The sequence below is a fragment of the Ictidomys tridecemlineatus genome, chromosome 7 (genome assembly GCF_052094955.1).
Source record: "Ictidomys tridecemlineatus isolate mIctTri1 chromosome 7, mIctTri1.hap1, whole genome shotgun sequence".
NCBI lineage: Eukaryota > Metazoa > Chordata > Mammalia > Rodentia > Sciuridae > Ictidomys > Ictidomys tridecemlineatus.
This window is the reverse complement of record NC_135483.1, coordinates 57,203,490-57,215,900: the sequence shown is the minus strand read 5'-3', so window position 1 is coordinate 57,215,900 and position 12,411 is coordinate 57,203,490. Positions and strand designations below refer to the sequence as shown.

The window sequence follows — 12,411 nt, the reverse complement described above, 5'->3', positions numbered from 1 at the left end:
CTGTAGATGCGGTTAGGGTATGGAAGACTTTACAAGGACATGGAGATTTACAAGGTCAATTATCTAAGGTAATACAAGGAGCTAATGAACCTTACGCTGAATTTGTAGATAGGCTTATTCAAACAGCTACCAGAGTTTTTGGGGATACAGAACAAGCAATGCCATTAATTAAACAGCTAGCCTATGAACAAGCGAACAGATGGTGTAAGGAGACCATTAGACCATGGAAACATGGAGATTTAAACACATATATTAAATTATGTAGAGACATTAATGAACAAGGGCAAGTCTTGGCAGCTGCAGTACAACAGGCTTTAGATGCCAGGCCAAAAACATGCTATAACTGTGAACAAATAGGGCATTTTAAAAGGAATTACCCCATAGGAGGAGGGTTTAACAATACTAGGTATCAAAGGGGTAGAATACTGGGTATTTGCCCACGATGCCATAGAGGGAGACATTGGGCTAATGAATGCCATTCTCAAACCACCATAGAGGGTACTCTGTTATCAAAAAACAGAGAAGGACCAGGTGTTTACCCATGATATCGTGGAGAAAGGCATCAGGCTCCATTGCCAAAAAATGGGCAGGGGGGCCCAATGCTCCGGGGCCCACGACCACAAATATACGGAGCACTGGAGGAACCCAGCAACACCATCAGGGTAGTGCCCAGGACACATTATCCATTAGATCCCTCTCTAAACAAACCATGTCCTAGAAAGAGAAAACTCAGCAGCTCATCTCCCAAATTTCACTTCCTGTAACTCTTCTATTTTATACCTCAATTATTTCCTTTATTTCTATAAACATTTGTAATTAATTTCATTCAGTCCTCTGAGTCTTTGACTTTTCCAATCTCTCTCACTACTTCTAGCTTATTATCTGCCTTGCTTGGATCCCATATCTGACATGTCCCTTCTAGTTCTTAACTATTTACCCCTTTGTCCTTCTGTTGCTTCATCCTCAAATCCCCATCTACAGGTCATCTATTTGCTTCCATGTCCAATATTCTAAAGGCTGTTACAAACTGATGTCATTTACATTTGTAGCTTCTAACCATTCATGATAAATGGTCCCTACTCTCTGATATATGAATGTTGATTAGAAAAATGCACATTCCCATGCATTTGAGAGCTCCATTGAAGTTGGTAAAAATATATTTACCATTTTGTGCCTCCTTTTTTTTTTTTTTAATTTTCTTTTTCTGGAGGTAGTGGGATGGGGTGATCCTGGGGATTAAACCCCTGGTGCTGTATCACTGAACTAATCTCCAATTCTTTTTAAAATTTTGAGACAGGCTTTCCCTAAGTTTCACAGATGGGCTGGATTAGATGTGTGGGCCACCATACCCAGCCTCGTTTCTTACTCCCTTTCCTTCTACTAATGGCCAAAGACATTTAAATACTAGGTTACATTTACTGTGATTAACTCTTCATCTTCAGCTGAATCCCAAGTCTACTGCTCTCTGATTTCTCCCCTAACACTAATGAAACTGCTTTATAAGGTTCCTATTTAAACATGTCAGATTGATCAGAAGAGCAAATTCACACACACACACATACACACACACACACACACACACACACACACACACACACACACACACCACGCTACACACACAGAAACAACAGAAGAGAACATCAATCAAAATCTAGAACCTGAACAGCAGGTTCCAGACTGAACAAGTTGTAACTCTCTTAGCAGACATAAATGGCTGAAATCTGATCTGTAATAAACAGGATAAACATAAGAAATGTGCATTCAATTTCTTTTTTTAAAATACTTTTTAGTTGTAGTTGACACAATACCTTCATTTTATTTATTGACTTAATATGTGGTGCTGAGGATCGAACCCAGGGCCTCATACGTGTTAGGTGAGCACTCTACCACTGAGCCATAATCCCAGCCCATACATGCAATTTCTTTGGGGAAAAAGATGGAATAAGGGACAGATTTCCAAAAATCTAAATTAATGGAGAAATAATCTTGTTCATGGATCAGAAGACTCAGTATTCTTAAAAACTCTTGTAAATAAGAAAGCAAACCATCTAATTCTTTAAAAAGGCAAACATTTTGAACATACACTTCAAGGAATAAACAAACACATGATAATAAACACTCAACATTATTATTAGAGAAATACACACTAAAATCCAAACAGACCAAAGTAAGACAGGAAGGGAGCAGAAGAAGATGTACTAAAGAATGAAACTGACCAAATTATGTTATGTGCATGTATAAATATGTCACAATGAATCCCACTATTATGTATAATTATAATGCACCAATTAAAAATATCCAAAGATCCAGACATGGTGGTGTGGTGGTGCACACCTATAATTCCAGAGATTTGGAAGGCTGAAGAAAGAGGATCACAAGTTTGAGACTATTCTCAGCAACTTAGCAAGGCCCTGTCTCAAAATAAAAAGAACTGGAGATGTGGCTCAGGGGTGAAGCACCCTTGAGTTCAATTCCCAGTACCAAAAATAAAAGAATTTTAATTTTTAAAAAATTATGTGTGTGCATGCGTGCGTGCACACATATACATATCTCCAGAGACAGCATGACCAAACCACCATCAAAAGTGATGGTGGTAGGGGGCTGGGGTTGTGGCTCAGCAGTAGAGAGCTCACTTAGCATGTGCGAGGAGCTAGGTTCAATCCTCAGCACCACATTAAAAAAAATAAAGATATTATGTCCAACTACAACTAAAAAAATAATAATAATTAAAAAGTGATGGTGGATCAGTTCTTAGAAGGCTTGCCTCACATGCAGAAGGCATACTAGCCCCGACACACACACACACACACACACACAAAAGGATACCAACAAGAGCTAGAGAGGATATGGAGCAAGTTGAATTTTCAAATTTTGCTGGTAGGAATGTAAAATAGTACAGCCTGTTTGGAAAAACAGCTTCATAATTTCTTATAAGATTAAACGCATACTTATTAAATGAATGCATACATACAGGATATAACAGAGAAATATGTACATACAAAGATTGCTAAGTGAATGTTTATAACTGCTTTATAATAGGCTCAAACTAATGATAAATGTGAGGTAGATAACTTTCAAAAGCATTATGTTAAATCTAATGAATTAAACAGATACTTCTCAAACGAACTATAAATGAATGGCCAACAAATACATGGAAAAAAATGTTCAACACCATTAGCAATGAGGGAAATGAAATGCAAATCAAAACTACAATGAGATTTCATCTCACACCAGTTAGACTGGCAGTCATCAATAATACAAATAATAATAAATGCTGGAGAGGATGTGGAGAAAAAGAAACACTTTTACATTGTTATTAGAACTGTAAATTAGTACAACTGCTATGGAAATCAGTATGAAGGTTCCTCAAAAGACTAGGCATGGAACCATCATATATCCAGCTATACCACTTCTCAGTCTTTACCCTGAAGAATTAAAGACATCTTATACAGTAAGATATATGCATACTCATTTTTATAGCAGCACAATTCATAATAGTGAAACTACAAAACCAGCCTAAGTCTCCATCTATGAATGAATGGATGGATAAAGAAAATGTAATATATACACACACAAAATAGAGTTTTGAATTATTCAGCAAGAAAAATGAAATTATGGCATTTGCAGGAAAATGGATGGAAGTAAAGACCATCATGTTAAGTGTAATACATCAAACTCAGAAAGTTAAGGGTTATATGTTTTCTCTAGTATATGGAAGCTAGAGAGGAAAAGGGGAAGTAAAATAAAAGAGAGATCAGTAGAGGAAAGGGACTAAGGGGTGAAGGATAGGAATGGGAAATACTGGGGAGTGATATTGGCCAAATTATGTTGTTATGTTGTATTCATGAATAAATATGTAACAACAAATCCCATCAATATGTACAAATATAATGTACCAATAAAAATATGGGAAAAAACATCATGCCAAGAAATAAGAAGTAGACACAAAATAACTATATAATGTATACTTTAATTGTTTAATATTCTGCAAAAGGCAAAAAGGAACAGAAATCAGATCACTGCTTGACCAGAGGATGAATGTAAGGGCTCAGGTTAATTTTATAAAGCATTAAGGAATTTAAGGAAGTGCAAGAAAAGCTAAAGGTCTTAATTGTGGTGGTGAGTAAATATTATCTATTTGTCAAATTTCACTGAAGCGCACATCAAGAATCTGAATTTTTTAAGTGGGGGTATATTAATGTATAGAATATACCTATAAGGATATGTATTTTATTTTTATTTATCAAGCCCTTATGGAATGTTTAATGTATCTTAGACACTATCCTGAATGCTATACAAATACACACTCACAGTGGGAGATGTCCTTGTGATTATGAGAAGATGAGAAAAACTTTTTTGTTTGATTTGTTTGTTTAATCTATTGTTTCAATTCTTTTAACCATGGATGAATAATACCTATTTTAAAAAAAAAATGCTTTGCAGGTTTTTAAAATTGCTTTTGCCATACCAAAGATCTGTTGGCAAAACAAAATATCCAGTACTTATTTATTTGATTTCTCTGCAACATATGACTACCACCTAGTGCTTTCAGTCTTTCTCCAATCCTCATTTTTGCAGATATTCCTTTCTCCTCCTTCTTCTTCCATCCTTCATGAATCTTATCTGCCACTCACATCATGTACCAATTACACTGTTGAGATATCTCTGGGGTCTTTCCCCTCTCCTTTCTGCCACCACAGTGTTAGTTTAGACCCTTGGTATCTCCTTTTGGTGGGGGAGGAGGGGAGTGGTACCAGGGATTGAACTCAAAGACACTCGACCACATCCCCAGCTCTATTTTGTGTTTTATTTAGAGATAGGGTCTCACTGAGTTGTGTAGTACACCTCACCATTGCTGAGACTAGCTTTAAATTCTTCTTGATCCTCCTACCTCAAGCCTCCAGAGCCGCTAAGATTAAAGGTGTGTGCCACTGAGCCTGGCCTTCAGTATCTCTTGAGGAAATAACTCTCTACATGCCTACTGGCTGGCCTCTCTGCCTTCAGCCTCACCCTAACCAAATCCATTTTCCACATTATTTACAAATTATCTTTTGAAGAATGCAAACTAGATCATTTCATTTTCATGTTCAAGACTTGAATGATTCCTCAAGCTCTTTACTTCATATAAAAATGGTGGCCTCAACTCTTCCTGACTTTCCAGACTCATCCCCGTGTACCCTAACACACGTATACAATGTTTGTTGTATGATCGAAACCCCTCACTCCCAACATCTAATGGTTCATTCCTTGAGTGTAAAGACCAAGATTCAGTAACCCTGTTATCTTTAGTTTTAATGGGTGTAATGGTTAATTTTATGTGCTAACTTGTGAAGTCATAGTGACCAGATAATTGGTCAAACTTTATTCTAAGTGTTTCTGTGAGAGTTTGGGGATGATATTTACATTTAAATTGGGGCCTTTTAAATAAAGTTGACTGCACTTCCACATAAGAATGAAGTTCATATTATCAGTTGAAAGCCTGAGTAGAACAAAAAGCTGCTCTCCTGGAGCAAAAGGGAATTTCCCAGCAGACTGCCTTTGGACTAGAACTGGAACTCAGAGTCTCCAGCCTGACAGCCTATCTAACCAGACTATAATACCCTCCACAATCAAATGGGCCAATTTCTTAAAATAAATCCCTCTGAGTGTTTGTATATGTGCGTGTATGTATGTGGTTAGTTCTCTGGAGAACCCTAATACAGCTTGTTTGCAAGAAATGTTTTTCAAATAAATAAAATTAATTAATAAAATTAACGCTGATTTTTGTCTTGTTTTCTTTCACTTACTGTATAAATAAGTGTCTGTGAAGAGATGTATTTTGACATATTTTTATAAATTACTCACCAGTTTTAAGTCAAATGTGTTAAGTTAAAACAACATATATACAATATAAGATCTACAGAAACTGGAACATATGTTAGGTTTCACGTTACAAATTCTTTTAAAAGAAGAAAAAGCATTAACTAGCCAGGTTATAAAAACAAAATTGAAATTGCTAGCAATACTACACAAATGATTTTTTAATCATTAAAAGAATCATGGCTGTCTCAAAAGGAAATATAAAGCTAAATATTTTTTAACAGATAACTTTATTTCTTATTCTAAACTTCATAAATTTGTTTATGGAGAAACTAAAGATATCTATGAAACAGAATCCTTATGTAAGAAAGGCCTGATCAAAAGCATATCAGTTTTATAAAAGTACTTATTAGGCCTGTTTCATTATGAATTTCCATATAAATAAAACATTGAATAATTTCTACATATGCATAGATAAAATAAGTTAATGCAAAATAAAATTAAGCCAACTCTCACCAAGTTATCTGCCAAGCCCTGAATTCAGGGTTCTGTGCATCTCTTGCAACAGAGGTAGGTGTTAATGATGTCATTAACTGCTGTAGAAGAAATTGGGGACCATGAATACAGGTCTTGGCAGAAAACAAATACCCTGTGAGTTTATCTTTAAATTTAAAGTAAACAGAAAAATCAGTTTATAGTGTGTCTGTCTAATATAGTTCTTGCCCTAAAGAGATACGTCAGAATTCTTATTTCTGTGTTTTCAGCTTAATTCCCAAAATAAAGGCTAAAACCTCTGTTCTTAAAAGGTGCAGATTAAGACTACGTCTATAGACAAAAACAATTAACTGACAAAAACAGTCATTCAATAAGTTAAAAATTATTCAACAAATATTACAGAATATGTACAATCATATAAAAATTTTTATTATTAGCTAATTGTAAGATTATAAATACTAACTAATATTTCATCTTACCCCTTAAATAGATGTTATTTTGCACCTGGAATATCTGTCTTATATAAAGATAGAGCACTGCCTTAGAAAAGTTAAAATAGACACCTACTTTAATACTAGTCATAATCAGAATTTATTAATCACTTTAATATTCCGACAGAAAGCACACAGGCATGTAAGCTTTATTCTCACCTTGTCAAGTTGATCTTGAAGACTAGTGGATGCTTTATAACCAAGTTGTAACAGCATTGCTTCTGCAGCATTTTTTTTGGCTATCTTTTTATTAGGCCCTGTTCCAGTAGCAACTTCATTGCCTATCTTGACCTGATAAAATTAAAGAAAGAAATTAATAATAAGTGTGTTGACAAACAGGAAATCCTTACATTATAAAGCATTGTATTCCACTCTAATATTCAAAAATAAAAAGCTCAGTCCAAAACAAAATAGGAAGATAAATCCCACTATTTTATAGATATAAATGAAAGTACACCCACAAAAAAAATACAGGAAAGTGGTGGGTTGTCCTGGAAAGCAGTCTTATAGAGGACATTTTATTGCCTTACAAATTGATATATTATTTTATTTTTTAAGCAGTAAACTTGTATTATTTAGATAAGCAGGAAAATCAGATTTATATCTTAGCATAGAGTTCATGTTGCATATTACACATTTAGTGTTCTTTATTTCAATTAATGAACTGAAAAGGTTGAAATCCATATTGATGTCATTTAAACCAATATTCAAATTGCATTGCAAGTTTACAAAGATTTTATTAAATACTTTAGAAAAGAATTAACACACAAGGGTTAATATAATACGGTGGTTAAGAATAAAGACTGTTTAAGTTAGATTGAGATATGAAACTATTCTATTTCCTGGCTGTATGAACTAGTGCAAATTATTTAACATCTATAAGCCTCAGGTTCATCATTAGTAAAGCAGGGATAATATTAACTACCTCATAGTATTCCTTTGCAAATTAAACAAGAAGTCAGGTGTAGTAGTATATGCCTGTTATCCCAGCAACTTGGGAGAATAAGGCAGGAGGATAGCAAGTTCGAGGTTAGCCTCAGCAACTTAGTGGGCCCTCAGCAATTTAGTGAGACCCTGTCTCAAAATAAAAATATAAAAGGCTTGGGGGCAGAGGCGAGGGGATATAGCTTGATGGTAAAGCATTTCTGGATTCAATTCCCAGTACCAAAATTAAAAAATGAACATTTATATATAGTAAACAAACAAAATAATCCATATCAACATACTATTAAATCAATCACATTTACTCAGTAAACAGCAAACTATTCCACAGTTGTATTTTGTGAGTAATTTAAACACACATGTGTTGCAAACATATATATATTTACATATACAAGAGTCATCTTACATTCACATGAACATTTTCTGAGTTGGGCAATGCTGTTTAAAAGATGCATGTGCAAAGAGATACTACAAATATAAAAATTAAGTTAGAAAGCAGAATTACAAGGAACACAAAGAGACAGAGAAAATATACAACTATAGTAGGATTTGGTTTTATTCAATAATCTCAGAGATAAAAAGTTAACCACAACTGAGAAAATGAAAAAATGCAATTCTAAATAATCCATGGGTAAAAGATAAAATCCCAATAGAAATTAGAAAGTATTTTAAATAAACAATAAAATATATCAAAACTTGAAGGATGCAGCAGGATCTAGAAGAAATGTGTAGTCATAGTAGAATATAGAAGGGCATAAAATGACATAACATCCATCTCAAGAAGTTACAAACATGCAAAATCAAACTGAGAAAACATAAGAATAAATACAAGAGCAAAAATTAAAGAAATGAAAAATAAAATACAATAGAGAAGCCAAAAGCTGGTTTCTTTAAAAAGTTAAAATGATAAACCAAGGTAAGACTGATCAAGAAAAAAAAAGAGAGAGAGAGAGAGAAAGACACAAGTAAGAATGAAAAGGGAAATTACCACAGCTTCTGTCCCATTACAAAACTGTAAGAAATATTCAAAATAATTTTATATTTTTTAAAAACTATTTAAATAAAATGGAAAAGCTGTTCAACAATACAAGTTACCAAAATTCCACAAAAAGAGTCTATAACTGAATAGAACTACATAACTACTAAAGAAATGGTTAAGCATTTGCCTAGCATGTACAAGGGGGAAAAAGGGGGCGGTGGAGGAGGGGGGTGATATGAGAATATGTGAAAGGCAAACAAAAGCAATCAACGGAATGTACTATATAACAGGATGAAGAGACAAACCAATTTGATCATCCTAATAAATGAAACAAAAGTATTTGGTAAAATTTAAAATCCAACCTTTACTCATGATGAAAACTATTAGCAAACTAGGAAAAGAAGAAAATTTCCTTAATATGATGAAGGGAATTTTACAAAAAACATACAGCAGACCTCATCTAACACTGTACTTAATGCTGAAACTTAAAGATTAGAGCTGGGCACAGGGGCATATGCCTATAATCCCAGCTACACAGGAGGCTGAGGCAAGAGGATCACAAGTTCAAAGTTAGCCGGGGCAACTTAACAAGGTCCACAGCAACTTATCAAGACCCTATCTCAAAATAGAAAATAAAAAGGGCTGGAAGTATAGCTCGGTGGTAAGCCCTAGTACTAAAAAAGAAGAAGAAGAAGAAGACATTTTGGATTAGAAACAAGAAAACAATGCCTTGTCATTCCTAGTATTTAACATTACTACAAATCCTGAATAGAGCAATAAAAAAATAAGATAAAGAATTAGAAAGGGGAAATGTCATTATTTATAGTCACTTATAAGAAATCCAAGAAAATCTACAAGTAAATTTAAGAATTAATGAGAATCCAAAAAGCTCTCTGTATAAAAATGTCAGTGTACCAAAAACCAACTGCATTCCTATATTCCATCAACATTCAACTAGAAAATGAAAAATACTAAAAGATACTATTCACACTAAATGAAAACCAGAGACCTAGGAAGTGTAGGGAATGTACACAGCAAACAATAATGATTAATGAGTAAATCCTATTAGAATGATTATGCCATGTTCATGGATTGAAGAAAATAGTAGTATAATGATTATCATTTCTCTTTAAATTGACATATAAATTCAATAAATTCCAGTCAAAACCCCACAAATACTTTTATGATTTTGACAAGCTGATTACAAAATTTATACAGTAATGCAATGTGCTAAAAATAGCCAAGATCCTATGGCGAAAGAGATGAGAGCACTTATTTATCTGGCTCTTTAGACTTATTATAAAGCTAAAATAAAGGAAGAGTGATTGCATTTAAAATTACTTTTCTTAAAAAAGCACTATTAAAAAATGATAGTCACAACACAGAGGATGACATTTGAAATGCCACGGCTCACATCCAGAATATATAATGGATTCTTATAAATTCGTCTTATTCATTTTTTTAAGTTGCTAGAAAAGAAAAATCAATTGAACAAGTGATCCACAAATCAAAAGTTGAATTGTGTTACCAGATGTCACTATGTTTTGTACAAAAAATAAAAAAAGAGAGAGAAAGCTTCATTAGCCACATGCCACTTTAAAAAAACACTTCACAATGATAATGTACTAAATATTAACTGCAAATACAAATAAAATATTAAAACCAAGATTTCAAGACCATGGTTTTAATTGACAAATAAAGACTGGATAGATAAAATTTGAAAAGGAGGGTATTTTAAGCATTCCACCTCATTCCCAGTCCCCACCATCTACCAACACATAAGGTAAGCATCCTTCGAAGTTCTTGGCTGCACAATGCAGCAATTAGATCCCTCAAGCAATTCTGAATCCCTTAGTCCCCACAATGGTTAGGTAGGCAGCTCACTGTCCTAACTAATTTCCCTGATAGCCCAGGAATTCATGATTTTGGCCTTGCTCCATCTATTACATCCATTCTTCTAAATTTTGTTTCTAATTCCATTTGTCTCCAATTCCCAGCAGTTAATGGACTCTGGCTGCAAAATGTAACATAAAATTAAAAGATAGACATTAAATGATAAACTCTGGGTACATAGCCCGTGTGAACTCATAGGCCCATCAAAAACTCATCTTGTCTATTCTAGCATGTCCTTGACACTAGTATGTATCCATCAAGTTGACAGGTTTACAAGTTCAAATGTAAACATCGATTTATTTTCTGCTATCAAGTTCTAGTTTGTCTTTCCCCCATATCTCTATTCCAACCTGAGGATTTCTAAATGTTTTCAATAGCTTTATCAGTTTTTAATATAAAGGTTAGAAATACCTGCATCACAAATTCTCGACGTCGAGGCATTCCTCTTTCTGAAAGCAAAACATAATCTGGTTCCTTTTCTTTTTTGGCCTGTTGAATTTGAGCCAGGCGACTAATGGGGTTCATTCCTTGACCATATTCTGGTCCAGCCTACAAAATAATTAAAGAAAAAAATTTCAAAATAAGCCCAGAAAACTTGTTATTGGATCATTAAAGAAACCATCGTTCTCCCCTCTATCTCTACACCCCTAAAGTGTGACTGCAGAAGGTAAACAAGAGTCATTTATGAAGATTTATGAAGGCAAATCATAAAATAGACCCATAAATAAAGCTTTTATGGGATTTAGACTTACAGGTCTTATAAATAAATTGGCTCAACCATGTCTTAAAAAATTGATTCAATTCTTCAGTATGGTATAGTTGCTTCACAACTTCGTATTCACCAAAAAGAATGTGAGAGCATAAGCCATGGACTGGGAAGAGATGTTTGCAACACACATATAATTTAACAAGAAATCTCCAGTATTCAAATTGTGTTTTTAAAAACTCCTAAGTGGTATTAAAAAAAAAGACAATATAAAAGGGAAATGGGCAAAAATATGACAGATATTTCACACAAAAAAAATACACATATGAAAAGATAACTTCATTAGAACTTGAAAAATGCATATTAAAACTACAGTGAGGACTGGAGTTGTGGCTCAGCGGTAGAGTGTTTGCCTAGCACAAGTGAGGCCCTGGGTTCGATCCTCAGCACCACATACAAACAAATAAGTAAAGATATTGTGTCCAACAACAACTAAAAAATAAACGAATATTAAAAAAAAAAACTACAGTGAGATACTAGTTCACCCCTCTACCCACCCAGTTTATCAAAAATTAAAGTCTAACAGCACCAACTGGTGAGAATGGAAAGTAATATAAACTTTTTTTTTATGATGGGGTCTCATCATGTTACCCAGTAGACTTTTTAAAAAATTTAAAATTCATAAGCCAATACTAAAATTTGTGTGAAACTACAAAGGACAAATAACCAAAACAATCTAAGATTCAGAGTACCTGATTTCAAGATTATAAAACTATAGTATTCAACACAGTATGTGTAGTATTGGCATAAAAATATATAAAGAAATCAATGAACAGAATTAGCATCTGGAAATACACACACATACACACACACACACACACACACACACACACACAGAGTCAACTTATTTTTTTCAGAAAATAAGTTGGTCTTGTCAACCAGTGGTGCTAGGACAATTTACAGGCAAAAAGCAAGGAACTTCAATACATATCTCATGCCATTTATAAAAATGATTAACTCAAATGTTACGCATAACATTAGTATAATTTTTAAAACTCCAAAATTTCCAGAATTCAAGCAAAAATTTTGTGGTCTGGGTAGGTGAC

The 12,411-nt window shown here is 33.9% G+C and overlaps 1 protein-coding gene across 14 annotated transcripts in view; it reads right to left on the bottom strand.

Moving 5' to 3' along the window:
- The window catches only part of Stau2 (staufen double-stranded RNA binding protein 2), a 298,417-nt gene that overhangs the window by 164,583 nt on the left and 121,423 nt on the right, over positions 1 to 12,411 (bottom strand). For all 14 annotated transcript variants that reach the window (XR_013423950.1, XM_040293940.2, XM_078017023.1 and 11 more), the window contains 2 exons: positions 11,011 to 11,148; positions 6,945 to 7,076 (listed from right to left, as the gene is read on the bottom strand). Coding sequence is in view for 13 of the 14 variants with exons in the window: in XM_040293940.2 (XP_040149874.1) it covers positions 6,945 to 7,076; positions 11,011 to 11,148 (270 nt within the window). In the remaining variant the exon portion in view is untranslated. The remainder of the gene's footprint in view (positions 1 to 6,944; positions 7,077 to 11,010; positions 11,149 to 12,411) is intronic.